General features: G+C 36.2%; 1 protein-coding gene across 6 annotated transcripts in view; it reads right to left on the bottom strand.

The window, feature by feature from the left end:
- The window catches only part of SLTM (SAFB like transcription modulator), a 44661-nt gene that overhangs the window by 5838 nt on the left and 21860 nt on the right, over positions 1-16963 (bottom strand). For 2 of the 6 annotated variants that reach the window (XM_027067372.2, XM_027067369.2), the window contains 12 exons: positions 14405-14432; positions 12604-13072; positions 11939-11988; positions 9647-9765; positions 6711-6860; positions 6377-6480; positions 6118-6284; positions 5512-5597; positions 5152-5315; positions 2534-2714; positions 1666-1790; positions 699-869 (listed from right to left, as the gene is read on the bottom strand). In XM_027067372.2, coding sequence (XP_026923173.1) covers positions 699-869; positions 1666-1790; positions 2534-2714; positions 5152-5315; positions 5512-5597; positions 6118-6284; positions 6377-6480; positions 6711-6860; positions 9647-9765; positions 11939-11988; positions 12604-13072; positions 14405-14432 — 1814 coding nt within the window. The remainder of the gene's footprint in view (positions 1-698; positions 870-1665; positions 1791-2533; positions 2715-5151; positions 5316-5511; positions 5598-6117; positions 6285-6376; positions 6481-6710; positions 6861-9646; positions 9766-11938; positions 11989-12603; positions 13073-14404; positions 14433-16963) is intronic. The other 4 variants (XM_027067374.2, XM_027067370.2, XM_053223953.1 and 1 more) reach the window with 2 other exon arrangements.

Raw genomic sequence — 16963 nt, 5'->3', positions numbered from 1 at the left:
CAACCTGAAGGATGTCATACTGTTCTTAACAGTTGAGGCACATCCAAAGCTAACAGTATTCCCACCTAGTTTTAAACAAAGTTAAAAAGATAAAGCCAATCTACTTGACCTTGTTATAGTGGCCTAGTAAAGCTTTTTTTTTTTTTTTTAATTTATTTATTCAAGCAATCTCCATACTCTGTGTGGGGCTTGAACTCACGACCCCAAGATCAAGAGTCACATGCTCTACCATAGACTGAGCCAGCCAGGTACCCCAAACTAATTTTGAACATTGAATTCTAGCTACATAAATTAATTATGTGAATTTATTAAATTAATGAAAACAGAAACCAAACACACAATTTGTTCTGAACACTCAGGCCTGACCTGTTGTACTTAAGTTTTATTTTATTTTTTTTAATTTTTTTTTTTCAACGTTTATTTATTTTTGGGACAGAGAGAGACAGAGCATGAACAGGGGAGGGGCAGAGAGAGAGGGAGACACAGAATCGGAAACAAGCTCCAGGCTCTGAGCCATCAGCCCAGAGCCCGACGCGGGGCTCGAACTCCCGGACCGCGAGATCGTGACCTGGCTGAAGTCGGACGCTTAACCGACTGCGCCACCCAGGCGCCCCTGTACTTAAGTTTTAATAGAGAACCAAACATATCATTAGCAAAGCTCATGTACCAAATACAGTAACTTTAAAAAAGGCATCTACCTTTCAAAAGATGATGACTGTACTGTTGAACTCTCAGGAAACCTGCTCCTCTCTCGGTGATCAAAGTCATTAAATCTGTTCTGCTGGCGAGAATAGTCAGATCCATGGCTGAATCGTGCATCTGTATCTAGAGACAACTTTTTATTCTCGCTCCAGTAAGGATCATCTCGCCTTGAAGAGAAATATTTGCTCATTTATATAAATTAGTTTTATAATAAACCAACAACACTTATTTGGAGTCATACATACCACATGCTAGGAACTGTGGACACAGAAGGCTAATAAACTCAAGACACAAAACACTGTTACAAGAACAAGCTAGCAAAGAATTAATTATCAGACTGCATGAAGTCCTATAGTGTTAGAGGAAGTTCACAGGCGAGGAAATAGTTGAAAAATGGTCTGTTTTAAAATTCGTAAATGGAAAAAACAGATACCATTTTATAATAAAATTCTAACAACGTTTTCAGTTATGTTTAACTTTGGAAGTTACACAGGTAAGTCCCAAGCACAATTCATTCATTCCATGTATTTTTCAACACAACCAACTAAATCTCATAGAATTTATGAGATAAAAAATTAAATAACTATATATATTTTGAAAACTATTAAGCAGCATGAACACAGACAACCCAAGTTTGTAACTTCCAAGTTTATCTGCATTAACCTGTAAGAATTTTCAAATGGGTCTGAGTTTGAGAAGCATCACGGAAGCCCAGTATAATCATGTATTTCCAGTCATAATGGAAAAACATGTGCCATTAGGAAGGGAAAGGGAAAGAGAGCAGACTCTTCCTACTTGACAATGCACTGGATCCACTCCAGTCCTGCAATCATTCCCATCCCTACTGATCATGACCTTTTATTCCAGTGACAGTTGCCTGTAGTTTCTAATTCCCTGGTCAGTCTTAGTTTAAAAGGCATAAGGTAACAAATGTAACTGTTAAAGAAGAAAGCAGGCAACTACCTATGATCTACATCACGTGGGCGTTTCAAAGAATTCCTTTTTTCTTGTTCATAACGAAGCTGTTGCTGTTGCCTTCTCAGTTCCTCTCGTTCTCGAGCAATACGTTCAGCTTCCTTACGACGTTCCTTCAGACAACACAGAAGGAAGAACCAACCAATGCAAAATGAAAACATAAGGTAAGTACATGCGCAACCTTGTTTTCATCCTGTCATTAAGAAACCACCATAGGCAAGCACCAGGCAAAACACATACCTGGGACAAATACATAAACAAAACTGACTTCAGAAATCAGAAATCAGTAATCTAGACTATGGCTATTGTTCTGCAACATTTAAAAATAACAGAGATTGGGTGGTGAAAGCTGGCAAGTAATTGGGAAGGTCAGATTCAGTTTCATCATTTGATTGAAACAAAAGCACCTAAAGGGAATTAGAAATAAAGTTCTAAATATGTATGGAAACTAAATGCTTTGATGCAATTCTGCAAAGAGAGGCATTATTTCCTTCCAGCCTTGGGAAATCATTCCCACTCTAATATGTAAGGAAATAAGTTATGATGTGCTGAGACTGGGATAGTGACAGAGCCTGGATTACAACTACTCTGGACTCATAGTCCTATGCTCAGACTATTAGGCTGCCATGATATTGCAGAGTTCGAGTTACTACCAATTGGCCAGAACAAAGTCACTGCTAAATGTATTTTTAACTAGCACCTAACTGATGGTTATCTTTCAGGGGCACTCAATAAATGCTCATCAGCTGAACTCATTCTATAGAAGCTTTACAACAAGTAAAGCAAATTTTAGGGCAAAAATCACAGGGTTTGAAAAAGGTCAGTTATTTAAGATGAAAAGATTTTCTGACTGCACCTGTTCAATACGAATGCGTTCCCTTTCCAAGCGTTCGCGTTCCATTCTCTCTCTCTCTAGTTTTTGCCTTTCAATTTCTAGGCGCTCTCTCTCTCTCTGTAAGCGTTCCCGTTCTTCCCGTTCACGAATTATTCTAATGCGTTCTCGCTCTCGACGCTCTCTTTCTGCAATCTCTCTTCGTCTAACAAAAATCAGTATTTAGAAATACTTAAATTATGCTAGCACTGTGTGAAAGAGAATAGCTTTTGAGTTTGAATTTTTCCTTGTGGTTGGCAAGTTTAAACTTCAACTCAATCTAAGTAGTTTTAATGTAATTGGAAAGAGAACTCAAAATAAAACTTTAAACAGATTCCAATGCTGTCACTTATTTATTAAGATTGTCAACTGAGCAGCTGAATTTTATAGAGTAGTTGCCTCTTAGAGGATTCCTGTTTAAATAAAAATCCCACTATAATAATAGCCCATTAGTTAATCAACATTTTAATAAGGACATATTCTACAAATATGTTTACAAAACTACAACTTCTGTTTTTGACAGGAAATTTTCCAGTAGCTAGTATGTGTTCTATCTCCTTAAACAAAGTAGACCTTATTTTGGTGACTTGGGATCATATCCATCAACATGAATTATAGCAGATGCTATATATAATAAGATGGTTGCCCTTAAGGGCTTTTTTGCTGTTCACTAGCCCGTGATTCTTTGAGTCAGGAGGCAGTTCAAATGTTTGCTGAACTTAATGAAGGTAACGTATTGGGACTTTTCACATTTCTGTCATCCCCTCACTCTAAGGCCCTCAGTGTGCTCTATCAGCATGTCTTCCTCTAGCCACCCAGTGGTTCTCAGTGGGTCAGTACTGCTCCCATGGAAATCTGAGGGGCACTTTAAATTATCCCAATGACCATCGGAGCCATTAGCAGCAGCACTGAGTGAATGGGGACCAAGGATTCTAGATAGCTTACACTGCATGGAATGGTCAGATAGTTCAGCACAGCAAAAAAATCTGTCCAATATTCATTATACTTTCAAATGTCATAATGGACATTCATGTCATTAAAACAAAACAAAATCACCTTTAAAAAAACTGGAGCCTAGAGCTTCACTCATTGTGAATACATGCTAGGTTGGTTGGTTTGCATGGTTGCATGGTTGGCATGGTTTTATATACACTAAAATTTCCAGGAATGCAACTCCATGTCAATTAGAAGGAAAATTATACTTTCTTAAGACCTTCACCAAGAGTCGTTCACCATTTCAGAAATCATGTTGTAATGCCAACACCACTCCTGGCATTTGACTTACCAAAACGACACACCAATATCAGTCTGCATTTGTAGCTGTCACATTCTCATTGAATCTAAAGAGGGTTGTAAACATCTGACTACTTCATTAGGTCTTCTAGAGAGTCGTGCCTAAACATTCATATCTGGAATATATGCTTCATTATAATTTACTTTTATTTCTCCTTTGTATTAGAATTAAGGCATTATATTGGTTTTTTGGAAATTATTTGCATAGGCATATAACACATTTGTAGGCCTATTATGCATCAATTACATTTCAGCAGAGTAAAGAGGACGCTGCAACTTTTTTTTAACATAACAGGGGTGCTGGTCTGATAGGCATGAGAATCCCTGCTCTAGCAGCTCCCACGCTCTCCTCCTGATCTGTCATCTAAATAGGAAGCTCAGCATATTAGGACTTCATCAAAAAAAAGCAAATGGATTCTGAGCAATGCGAGGATTATTTCTCTCTAATAAAGTGTGTGGCAATCACAGTACTATTTAAGTCATCACAAGTGTCTGGTAATTCCTGACGCTCCTGTGAACGAATAGATGAAATCCCATGATAAAAGACCTCTCAATGAGACAGGTTAATATTTGGAAATTTATATTATAAAACACTATCACAAGAATATTTTAAGTGGCATCAAAAAATTGACATATGAAAGCAAACTGGCATTCATGGCAAACTGTTGAGATAGATACTGCCACTAAAAATTGAAAATGTTTTGTTTTGTTCTCTGTTTTAAAGAGAATGCTTGCTTTGAGACAGAGCTTGAACACATTAAGGTTCACAAGGCAAAATTCCTTCACTTCCTTTCAATTTCCAGAAATCTGGTTTATAACTAGTGTTAAAGATATACCTACAGGTAAAGACAGGTATAAAATAGATACTTGAGAACCTATAGATTACGTTGAGGCTATCTTATGTCACCATCATTTTTTCCTTTAAAATGTTTTTCATGGCGGCAGCTTTGGAGTAGAGGAAAGAGCATTGGACTTGGAGTCAGAAGACTTGGGTCTGAGTCCCGACTCTGCCACTCATTAGCCATGTGGCATTTGGAAGAGTCTTTTAGCCTCTCTGGGCCTCCATTTTTTCAATCAGATAATGGGCACACCTAACCGTACAGAACAGCTGAGACAGAGAGAACAGATGGAAAGGTACTTGGTAAATTACAAAATGCTGTGCAAACTTAAGAAATCATTAGGTTTTACTGCATTTCTTAAAAGCGGCAAACAGCTTTCTTGGGAATACAATTTCTAGGAATCTGGTTTGTAACTAGTGTTAAAGATGTACTTATAGGTAACGACAGGTATAAAAGAGACACTTTTCCTACCTTCGAAGTTCCATTGCTCGTCGCAATCTTTCAAAGCGAACTAAATGCTCTCTTAGTCTTTGTTCCTTCATCTTTTCAAAAGGCAAGATGTCTTTCCTTCTATAGTCTTTGTCCCTTTTTTTATCTAGGCTAGCTCTTTCCTTTTCCTTGCTTCTTCCATGAATCTATAAGAAAAAAAGTGTAACAGGACCAGAAGTTAAAATAATGTGGAGTTTTGGTTTTCAAGTTCAGCTGGTCATTTAAAAAGATTTAAAAGAGTAATGACATTCTATTTTTCTTGATTTTCAAGTTATAGAGATACCGAATTATCTTCTTTTGAAAACAGAAGAATAGTACACAGCAGCCCTCTCAAAGACTTACTTTCTCATATCTTCCTCTTCTTGATGGCCTACAATGATCTCCTTTAGTTTGGTCTAGTATTACCATATGTCCTGGACTCTTTGAACCTAAGAGGAAAAAAAAAATTACATAAACAAATGTCTAAACACGATCTCATTAAAAAAGACAGTAACTATCATGTAAAAATGCTGAAATCTTAGATAGCCAGATATTCACAACATAGTGCATGAAATAAATAAACCTACTTATTCTATGAGAACTTAACTGCAAATAGTCTTTAAAAAGAGCTCAACCCACAAACATAATTACTTTCAGTGATACCAAAAGATCCCAACTCTTATGGAAACCATTTGACAATCAATTTCATATTAAAAAAGAAAAAAACAAAAACAACAAAAGATCCCAACTCAGTCACACAGCTATCAATGACCATAAAGGGGCTTAGATGGAAGAACACACTTGTTTCTCAAGAGTACAAAAGAAGACTTCCCCTTCTACCACAGTGACACCTAACAACGAAGTTTAAATATTTATCTGGACTGGGATCTCAGGTTTTCCCTTCCACTGTAAAAATGAAATGGTAGAAAGCATTAGAAAGGGATTGAGAAGAAAGATACATAAGCATACTTATTCGCTTCTTTTCTTCACTTTTTTTAATCGACTCTGAAGTTTGGCCACTTGATCCATTATCATTCTTCTCATCTTTACCTTCTATTTTCTTAGTATCCTTGCCTTCTTTTTTTTCACATTTCTCAGATGACCTTTTGTCTTCTTTTTTCACAGAGGCTTGTGTCCTGATCATACCACCCAGGAAAAACACATAATGAGAACTTTTGCAGCAATTTTCCAAAAAAGTCTAGTGCTTATCAAAAAAATAAATCCTTACTTGCTACTTCTATCACTCATGTTTTTTTTGTCTCCAGAACTTCTTGAACTACTCTTTTCATCATTTTCTTTCTTCAATTCTTTCTTAGAAGGATCACCTTTAACCTGAAAGGTTTAAACAGGAAAAAAAAAATATCAGTATTTTTTAAGGTTATGTTTCAGATCACAAAAAAGTATGTTTTGGGGAGCAAATGTGGAAAAAACAGAAGTAAAAACATAAAAATAATACTTAAAAACTATTCCAAATTCTACTCTCTATGGGTGTAAACTCTTTAAATTGAGCACTGCTAGCCCTCGAAGTAACCTCCGTTTTATATACATTTAGGCAAGCTTACTTTTTCAACAGAAATCAGCTGTCCATGCAGCTCAGTGCGATGAAGATGTGCAATACATCTGGATACCTCTGTGCTTGAAGACATAGTTACAATGCCATAGCACTTTGCCCCAGGACTTCGAGCATTCGTAACTACCTTTGCACTCAGAACCTAGAATATAAAATAACACTTGACAAAGTTTTACAACTTTACCACAACATACATTTCTGAATAGATCAAACTTCAGAACTAATACTAATCAAATAAAAGGATATATTCAGGATACATGAATTTGTGATGATGGATACATTTTGGATATATATTATTATTTTGGTTCATATTCTTGTGATCATTATCTACTTTGCTTATAATACAAGTACTCAGTAAATATCCAGGGGAAAAATCTAAAGCATCAAAAACCGGGCTCCTGGATGGGTCAGTCGGTTAAACGTCCAACTCTTGATTTCGGCTCAGGTCATGAGACCACAGTTCGTGGGACTGAGCTCCATGATGGGCTGTGCACTGATACCACAGAGCCTGATTGGGATTCTCTCTCTCCCTCTCTCTTTCTCTGGTCCTCCCCCACACCCTGTCTGTCTCTCTCAAAATAAACATTTAAAAAATAGCGTCAAGGGGCACTTGGGTGGCTCAGTCGGTTAAGCATCCGACTTCGGCTCAGGTCATCATGTTGCAGTTCCTGAATTCCAGCCCCTCCCATCGGGCTCTGTGCCGACAGCTCAGAGCCTGGAGCCTGCTTCGGGTCTCCTTCTCTCTCTACCCCTCCCCCTCCTGCGCTCTGTCCCTCTATGAAAATTAATAAACATTAAAAACAATAATAAAAAATAGTCTCAAAAAGCAATTGTAATCTACTTGTTTTGTGTTAAAATTTTCAACTCTATAGCCAAAATACAGCAGTCACATCAATGCAATAATGACACAATTAATGAAAGCAAAGAAATTAATATTCTCAATTGCATTTGGGCCAAACTTCCCCTATCATAAGCCCACCCTGAATCTCTTAGAGGAATAAAAGAGGTAATTTTCTAGAAAGTTTCTAAATGAGTGTTAACAATTTTCTCCAATGAGTTAAGAAATTTCAAAAAATGAATAAAGAACCATCCACATATAAAAAAGCAGTCTTAAAAACACACCCTACAAAAACATACTCTAAAAAGATACACTTTGAGCTTTAAAAATATACACCAATATAAAAGTGACAAAGAATTTCAATTCTATCAAAGTCAAGAGAAACAGGGATGGATGAGTAGGAAGAAAAGTGGCAGTACAATCTAGTGCTGAACAAAAAGAGAGACAGACATAATGCCAAAACGAGATAAACAGGGAATTTAGGAGGCTGGGTGGTGTGGATGGCTGGAAACTATCAGCTTTTATCTCAAGTCTGGGAAAGGCAGACTTGCCCCAACAACAACTTGGTTTTAAAGCCCAATGTCTTGTTATAAAAGTACACGGTGTCCTTATATAGTTTTAGTCCTAAGAAATGCCAGCATTAAAAAACTTTTTATATCTCTAACAATAAATTACTGAAAACAAAATAAAAAATAAACCAAGGCTGATCACAGGACTACAGTTCTCAGTGTTGTTTATCTGACACCTATAAGAATCCTTAACACTCAGGCAACTCTATATTAGAAGAAGAAGAAAAAAAAGACTTCTGAAATCAACAGAACAGATTTTTATAACATTCATGAATGGTTATTCACCAATATTGGTCATTAATTTAACAAATATTTCAAAGCCTACCGCATGCACTTAAAGTATAGCAGACGAAGTCCCTGCTATCAAAGAGACTACACTGGAGGGGTGCCTCCAGTCAGTTAAGAGTCCAACTCTTGATTTTGGCTCAAGTTATGATCTCACAGTTCCTGGGACACAGGGATCGAGCCCTGTGTCACGCTCTGCGGGGACAGCATGGAGCCTGCTTGGGATTCTCCCTCTCCTTCTCTCTCTGCCCCTCCCCCACTTCTGTGTGCATGCTCTCTCTCTCTCAAAATAAACATTTAAGAAAAAAAGAGCTTACACTGGAGTAGATTACATATGACATATAATGAAAACAAAAATATAAGGAAGAAAGGAGTGAGTGCCCTAAGGGATACAAATCGAGTACAATGCAATTCAACAACTATTAATTGAGTATTTAATGCATTTAATTATTGGCTATTCTTCTGTTAGATCTTCCCTTTATATGCCAGTATATATTTTTCTGATGAACCAACCACAGTCGAGCCTCCCCTTCTGCTCTCTTGGCAACTCTTCCATCATAGCACATATCACAACTTCTGATGAAGGATATTTTCACCAGTTTTACATTTTTTTCCACTACTGTACTGGAATCTATATGGTGACAGGTGTATCAGTTCCCACCCCCACCAAATTCTATATCCCGTTGTCTAATATTTTCCAAATGACTAGATTAGCCTTAGATACTCTAGTTCCTAGAAAAATCATGATGAATGTGATGAATAACTCAGTCCTTGGCTGAAATGGGCTTAAAATATGAGCTTTTAGGGGCGCCTGGGTGGCTCCATCAGTTGAGCGTCCGACTTCAGCTCAGGTTATGATCTCACAGTCTGTGAATTTGAGCCCCGCATTGGGCTCTGTGCTGACAGCTCAGAGCCTGGAGCCTGCTTCGGATTCTGTGTCTCCCTCTCTCTCTGCTCCTCCCCCACTCATGCTCTGTCTCTCTCTGTCTCTCAAAAATGAATAAACATTAAAAAAAAAAAAAGAAAACTGTAATATGAGCTTTTAATACAAAGATCCCCAGGCTCAGAGTGAGATTATAGGACGAACTCTATGTTACCACAGAATTCAATAATTATGCTTAAACCAGTCCTAAGAAAAACAAAAAAACTGGAAGGTTTCATATAATATTGTTTTGAATATAATTCCTTTCAAATGGACACACGAGAAAGATAGATAAACAGGTAAAAGCAGCGTACCTTTCCATATTTGCCAAAAAGGTTCTTCAAATCAGCAGCTTTGGTATTAGAAGAAAGTCCACTAACCCAGATATTTTTAGTTGAGCTTCCACTGCTACCACTAGTACTACTTGTACTGCCTAGAACAAATTTAATATCAGACATTTTAGTATCTCCACTGGAATTTTTTTTAATAAAATGATTAGATCCATCTTCTTTCAAAATTATAGAATTATCTTTTGACGTAACTAAATCTAATAGCACAACCTCGCTGTATCAAAATCCTATGAATTTGCTATTATTAAAATCAAACACAATAGACGATACAACTAGTGAGGAAACAAATCTGAACATCTGTATAGTTTCTACAGCATGCGTTAAACTGAAGTGGGTAAAAAATCAGTTACAGGTCTTGACTTTGACTGTTAAGTTTAATAATTTATACTCTACCACTGCAATGAATATAGACAACTGGAAAGCAGTCATCTAGAAATGTACAGATTGCTTAATTACCCACATATGTCCTGGGCTTTAGATCCTGAGACATTGGGAGTGCAAAAGGGAACAGTCAAAGGAAGGGATAAACCATATTCAAAAATGTAAATGTTTAATAACAAAGACTAACCAACAGCTCATCTTCATTCTCTGGTAGAGAAAGAATAAAACAGGAATTATATGCAGCTAGATAACTCTGGATTTAATAAAAAACAATCTTCTAAAACAAAGTTATTAATAAGAATAAAATCAGAAACCTCAAAATTCTTTAGAATAGGTAAATGGTTATACGAATTATTTCTGTACTACCTCCATACACAAAGTAGGCTGTCATACACCTAAGTACCATTTCTTGGAATACAGGCCTAGTCAGTCACCACCTCCCCCCCCAGTGCTTTTCTTCAAATGTGCTGTTACAAAAGGGAGCTTTCATTCATTTGACTTAATTTGCAGAACAATTCTTACCCACTTTAAGGAAAAAAAGTATGTAAGCAATTAAAAGTAACAATTTTTATAACTGCACGTTATTGTAAGTAGAAAGAGTAAAATTTTCAATGCTTTAAAATATAAATGCCACAGGTTTTAGTTGAAAAATTACTGTCCACGTAGACTTATGAAGAGACGACACATTTTAAATATTAATGGCTGCTGCATTTCTACTCTTAAAAACTACATTTATCAAAGGATCGATTTTATGAAATGCTAACTAGAAGACTGCGTATCTTTTTTTATGTTAACAATAACATTTGGGCCCAGGTACTTCTCTTAATTACAGAAAAAAGAATTTCAATAATAGAAAAAAGTTAACATTTAAACAAGACCACTAATCTTCTGAATTTAAAGGGTAACATTCAATAAATCTATTAAATTTTGTCCATTAACCAAAACTGTAAAAGGATGTGAGTATTGCAATTAACTGTCAATTTAGTACACAATCACTTGAAATTCCAACTATTAAAATTACCAACAAAATAACACTAAATGAACCACAAAAATCCGATAACATTCCTTATTTATTCACTGAAGAGGCATTCTAGGACTTTGCAATATCTGATTGGTGTTATTTCCCTTAAAGTGATTTTTCAGAAAACAGGAAATGTTTTTCAAGTAGACAGCATATGTACAAGAGGAAACTACAGTGCAACAGCCATGAGAGACCCAGACATCCCAGTAACAGAAAGTAACCAAATATTGTATCTTTAAGCTTATAAAAATTTAAAATAAAACGAATTTCCTACATAAAACTCCTATCGACCCAAAATAAGTCAAATCAAGAAGCAAATTGTAAAGAATCAAAAATACCCTATACTGGCTATGTTAACAGAAGTGTGCCCTGATTTAAACAATGAAAAAAATAAAACCAAATGTTAGAGACTGATTTTCTTTTAAATATTAGACTCCACAAATATATGCAAATATCATTTATGGCACATTTCCTACTAGACAGAACAGGGAGAAGGTTGGTGCATATGGGTTGCAAATGACTACGACTAAAGATAAAATATTTCTAAAATTATAAGGCAAGAAAATGAAGTATCTATTGTATTAATATTCAACACAGGTGCTTAGAACACAATGTTAAAAATACAACTTTTAGCATACTCCTACCAGTTTACAAATTAATTAAAGCTTAACACCTCAATAACACCAAGAGTTTGCCAAAATCTATTTAACTCAACAGTCTGCACAAAAGCCATCCAGAAATTTTAGTATGTATATTTTAAATGACTAAACGTCAAAGGAAACCCCAGGCAATTATTATTTTTTAACGAAAATACGCAATTTACCACTGAAATAAATAGGAAAAAAATCCATTACCTTTGTCATCTTTGGATGTTGTCTTGCTGTCTTTAGATTCCTTTGAAGAGCTAAAGAAGCAAATCACCAGAAGAAAATTGAAAACAAAAAAAAAACCCCAAAAAAACAAAAATCGAACAGCTTGATATTGACTACATTTCAAACTAGTGCTATTCACACAAATTAACAATTCCAAAGGTCTAGATTAGGTTATTTGAACAAATGATTCCCTTAGGATTCTTGCACTGATTTTCCCCAAGATGCCTGAAGATCTAGATTTTCTGACAATTCTATTCAGTGGATATATGGCCATCTTCTCCAGATTTCAGGACTGGGACTTGACTTCATTTTGTGTTCTTAGGACTGATAGTTGTTCATTAACCATCATCACAAGGATTTTTAAAAATAAAACACAAAAAAATTGTCAATTTGAAAAAAAAAACAAAAAACAACAAAAAAAAACCAAATATATGCTGACAATTCGACAATGCAATCAGTAGGACACACTGCATATTACGAAGATCTTGAAATTTTTTTTAAAGTAACTTATGACGGTCAAAAATATTATAGGCAGGATCATAAGTACTAATTACTGTACATGGTCTTGAAGCCACCCCCTTAATGTAGAGTGATCTTATTGAATGCTGGAATTCAGTATCGTAAAGAACTGACATAGAAAAACAAACCTCTTTGCTTGACCAGAGGCCCCAGTAGACGAGGGCCCTTTCTTCAAAGTATCCTTTTCTTTGTCTCCAGATTCTGCTTTCTTAGAACTTTCTCTGGCTTCCTTCTCGACAGGATCCCCCTTCACGCAGTCTTCCTTCTTACCATCTTTATGGTTCGCATTCATCTCATAATCCTTGCTTTCCTTCTCCGGGCTCTGTGCAATGGCGTCCTGCCCATCTTTTGGCTTACTTGCTTCAGAATCTGTAATTTTCACATTTTTACCTGTTTCTAGGAGGTCATCACCATCAAAATCCAGAGTGATGGCATCTTCAGCCTGGATTGTGACCGAGATGTTGTCATCCTCAGCTTCTTTCACAGTCGCATTAGCTTCCATCTCTTCATGAGCTGTGTGATCAGCCTCAGCTAGGTTCCCTTCTGAAGGAAGAGGTTTAGATACTTCTTGTGTACCATCACCAGAACCTGCTATATCTAAGAGGATTTAACAGGAATAAATATGGCAAAACAAGAAGTTTAAACAATTTCATATTCATAAGCTAGAATAGGACCTAGAAAATATAAAGCCAGTTATTAGCACTGATGGAAGGTTAGGGGAAAAAAAACACAAGGGTATTAACTAACATAAACAATCCTTTACCCAGGATCACTTATTCTTCATGGAAAAAAATGATCTCTACATACAAATACCAAACAACAAAAGTGAGGAAATGGTTCCATCCTGAGGATACCAGCTCTTCGTTTGTGGTTAGAAGTTAATGGCATATGGAAGACGTTTTTCCTCCATGAGATAGTGACAAATGTGCAGATTTGTTATTCAATGTTCCAATCATCTTGGGTTTAACCCTTGTGACCTCCAGAATTCCCTTGGTGACGTCTTGAAAGGTCACAGTCTGAGGATATCAATCAGTCTTCAAAGTTTTTCAGGGCCCCATCTTTTTCACTCTTCTTACTCAATTCTTGGGTAGTCCAGAATCGTATGGAAAACTGCTACAGAAGGCTCCAAAGATGGCCTGCTCCATAACGTTCAGGAAATTGGTTATTTCCAGTCTTCATCCTGTCCAGTCAGTCCCGCAATTACCGTTTTTGAAGATGTCTTGCATTCCCCCAAAATAGAAAGGCTTCAGGCATGTGAGATTTTCAGTCAGTAGCTTTACTTCGTCATCATTTTCAGGCCTTTAATTCTGCCTTGCTTAGAACCCTGCTCCATGTCCTTTCTAGTCCAAAGTAGGATCCTTTGACTTCCATCCAAGAACTCTTCCATGATAACCTCGTACTGACAAATGTATTACTACTGATGTCCCTGTAATTGTATTGGATGAGACAGTTCTCCTAAACTATGAAAACTGTCAGAAGGCTATACGAAAGTTTCTCTATGTAGCAAACAAAACGTTAGTCTCCTCATCACCCATTTTTAGGACCGTTCATACAATTAATTATCCGTTACACTCCAATAAGCACGTATGAGTTACTGCAGTGCCAGTCTTAAGGACGTTATCAACTTACCGTATGCTAGAAGTTATTGTAAAAAATAAAGTTAAAATTGGGTTAAATAAAATATGGCGTTGTCCACTACAGTAACTGATATGTACCATTAAGTTAGAATATATCTTAAATGTTAAAAAGAAAATTAAAACCAATTGAAAAATGAAATCAAGATGCTAACTTAATTCACTAAATAGATAAATTTGAAAATAAAGTCATTTCAAAAATAAGATTTCAAATAAGGAAGGTTTTTGTTCTCACATAATTTACTATTTTTCTAAAAGTCAGCAATTTTTAAACTCTACTTGGCATCAAACATACCTTTCTCATTTTCTTCTTCCTCACCATCCTGAAATTCAAAGAATAATCAAATGTAAAATGAATTCACTTAAAACTAGATTTTAGTAATAGCATAAAATCAGTCAAGTTAAACGGGTATATAATTTAGTAACATTAATTAGGGACACCTATCACTAGCATATATAGGATCTTCCAATCAGAACCAGAGGCCAGTTAGAGAAATGTGGCACATGTCTGGTATATACGGTTTCAGACAAAACAGGTAAATCTATCAATAATCAGATCATCAATAAACTGTATTAGTTTCAGTATTCAAAACTAGTTTATATAAATCTGAATCTTACTCACATCAAGCAGTTGCCAAAGGACTGACCTGATTATCTTACGTGACTCCATTCAAAAGCACTTTTAGGGCATACTATTCAAAAGTAGTACCAGAAAGTATAAATTGAAGACACGCACTTTCAAGGGCTTAAATGCATATTAATAAAACAAACAAACAAAAACTCTTTCCAGGTATCTCAGAACTCAAAGGGAAGGCTACAAGAGCAGTTATCTTCAAATTACTCATTCCTCTGATCTGCTAAAAATTAATTCACAGCAGCCACATACACCCTGGAGGCCAACTACTTTTAAAAAGGTGTTTGCACAATAGGTAATCAAAAGAGTAACTCACACTTTTTAAAAAATATGACTGATTTTAATTTTAAAATATGTGATCTCCTCACCTAATCTAAAATTAAGCACGTACTAGCCTGAAAACAGGAATACTGCAAGGGGATTTTCCCTTTACCAAGCAAATAGTGCAAAAACCACTGAAGTAGTCATAATCACACCAAGATAAAACCAACATTTTCCCATTAAAGATCTTAACAAATAACGAAATATGCATTTAATCTCAGTAAAGGAAACAAAAAAGTGAAGGGATGTTTTAACTTATAACTTTTAAAATAAAAGCTGAGTAGAGGCACCTGGGGGGCTCAGTCGGTTAAGCGTCTGACTTCAGTTCAGGCCATGATCGGACAGTTCGCGAGTGTGAGCCCTGTATCAGGCTCTGTGCTGACAGCTCAGAGCCTGGAGCCTGCTTTGGAATCTGTGTCTCCCTCTTTCTCTGCCCCTCCGCCACTCTATTACTCTATTTCTCTCTCTCTCTCTCTCTCTTTCTGTCACAAATAAATTAACATTTAAAAAATAATAAATAAAATAAAGTAAAAGCTGAGTAGAAGTAGATCCTTTTCGGTCACAGTGGTATGAAGCTAGCACATACAAAGCCTTAGAGTAGTGGTTCTCAAACTTTGAGTCTGTATCAGAATCTCCTGGAAGGCTAATTAAAACAGTTTGCTAAGCACCAACCCAGAGTTTCTAATTCAGGTCTGGAGGCAGGGCTTGAGAATCTGCATCTCTAACAGGCTTCCAGGTGACGCTGATGCTATTGTCCAGGGACCACACTTTAAGAACTACTGCCTTAGAGTGACAGCCCAGTAGTGAAAAAAGACTTAAACTGAACTGTAAATAAAACTTTAACTGGCATATTTATTTATAACACAATGTTAGATTCATAGAAAAGTGTGCGTTCTTTAAAAATGTCAAATATTTTACCATATGCTCAAACTTACATCTGGCAACAACCATATTTCTAAGAAATCATTTTAACAGATTTTTTGACTTTAAGCTAACATGTAAGTGCCCCAGTTAGGAAATGCCCAATTGTTTTACACACTAAAGTGTATGAAGGAAACTACAAACACTGAAACAACTAAGCCACAAGCTTAGGAAGTAAAAGAGTCCTGAACAAGTAGGTTATTGATTCATAGCAAAGTGAATCTTATTATCACTTAAGTCTGTGACATTATGCTCTGATAACTCTATTGTTGCTCTGGACCACAATGCTGAACCAGAATTTAGTTTCAATCATTATGTTTCTAATCTGCAACATTTGGAAAGGAAAGAGAAATGCTTTCACTTGGGTGGCATGACAGGCAATGGCAGCAAGGAAAGGATGGGTGAGACCAGAATTGGTGATTTATCTTTCTCTTTTAGTTTAGTAATTTGTCTTGGGGGAATAAATATACTGGAATATCTTTAACTTTTAATTGGGAGCAGAACAAATTAACTTAAAGAATGCAACTTGCCTCTCCTTTATCTACCAACAGCAACACCACTTTCCAGTTATTCTTTTAGAGATGCGATACTGACAGGTTTAAGAAAAAATGGCCAAATTATCTCCTGTTTTAAAGAGTAAAAACATTTTAATTTTTAAATTAAAAAAAAAATTAAGTATTGTGTGTTTTGTAAGAAACAAAATCCTGGGGCTCCTGGGTGGCTCAGTTGGTTAAGCGTCCGACTTTGGCTCAGGGCATGATCTCATAGTCCGTGAGTTCGAGCCCCGCGTCAGGCTCTGTGCATGGATTCTGTGTCTCCCTCTGTCCCTCCCCTCCCATGCTCTCTCTCTCCAAAATAAATAAACATTAAAAAATATTTTTTAAAAAATGCTTTCTGCTGTAGTTCCACTAGTTACAAACGTTATTTCTAGCTGCTAAAATAACTGGTGAGGTTTGCCTTACTTTGCTGAAGAGCTTT

The sequence above is a fragment of the Acinonyx jubatus genome, chromosome B3, assembly GCF_027475565.1.
Source record: "Acinonyx jubatus isolate Ajub_Pintada_27869175 chromosome B3, VMU_Ajub_asm_v1.0, whole genome shotgun sequence".
Lineage (NCBI taxonomy): Eukaryota > Metazoa > Chordata > Mammalia > Carnivora > Felidae > Acinonyx > Acinonyx jubatus.
This window is presented reverse-complemented; position numbering and strand designations above follow the sequence as displayed.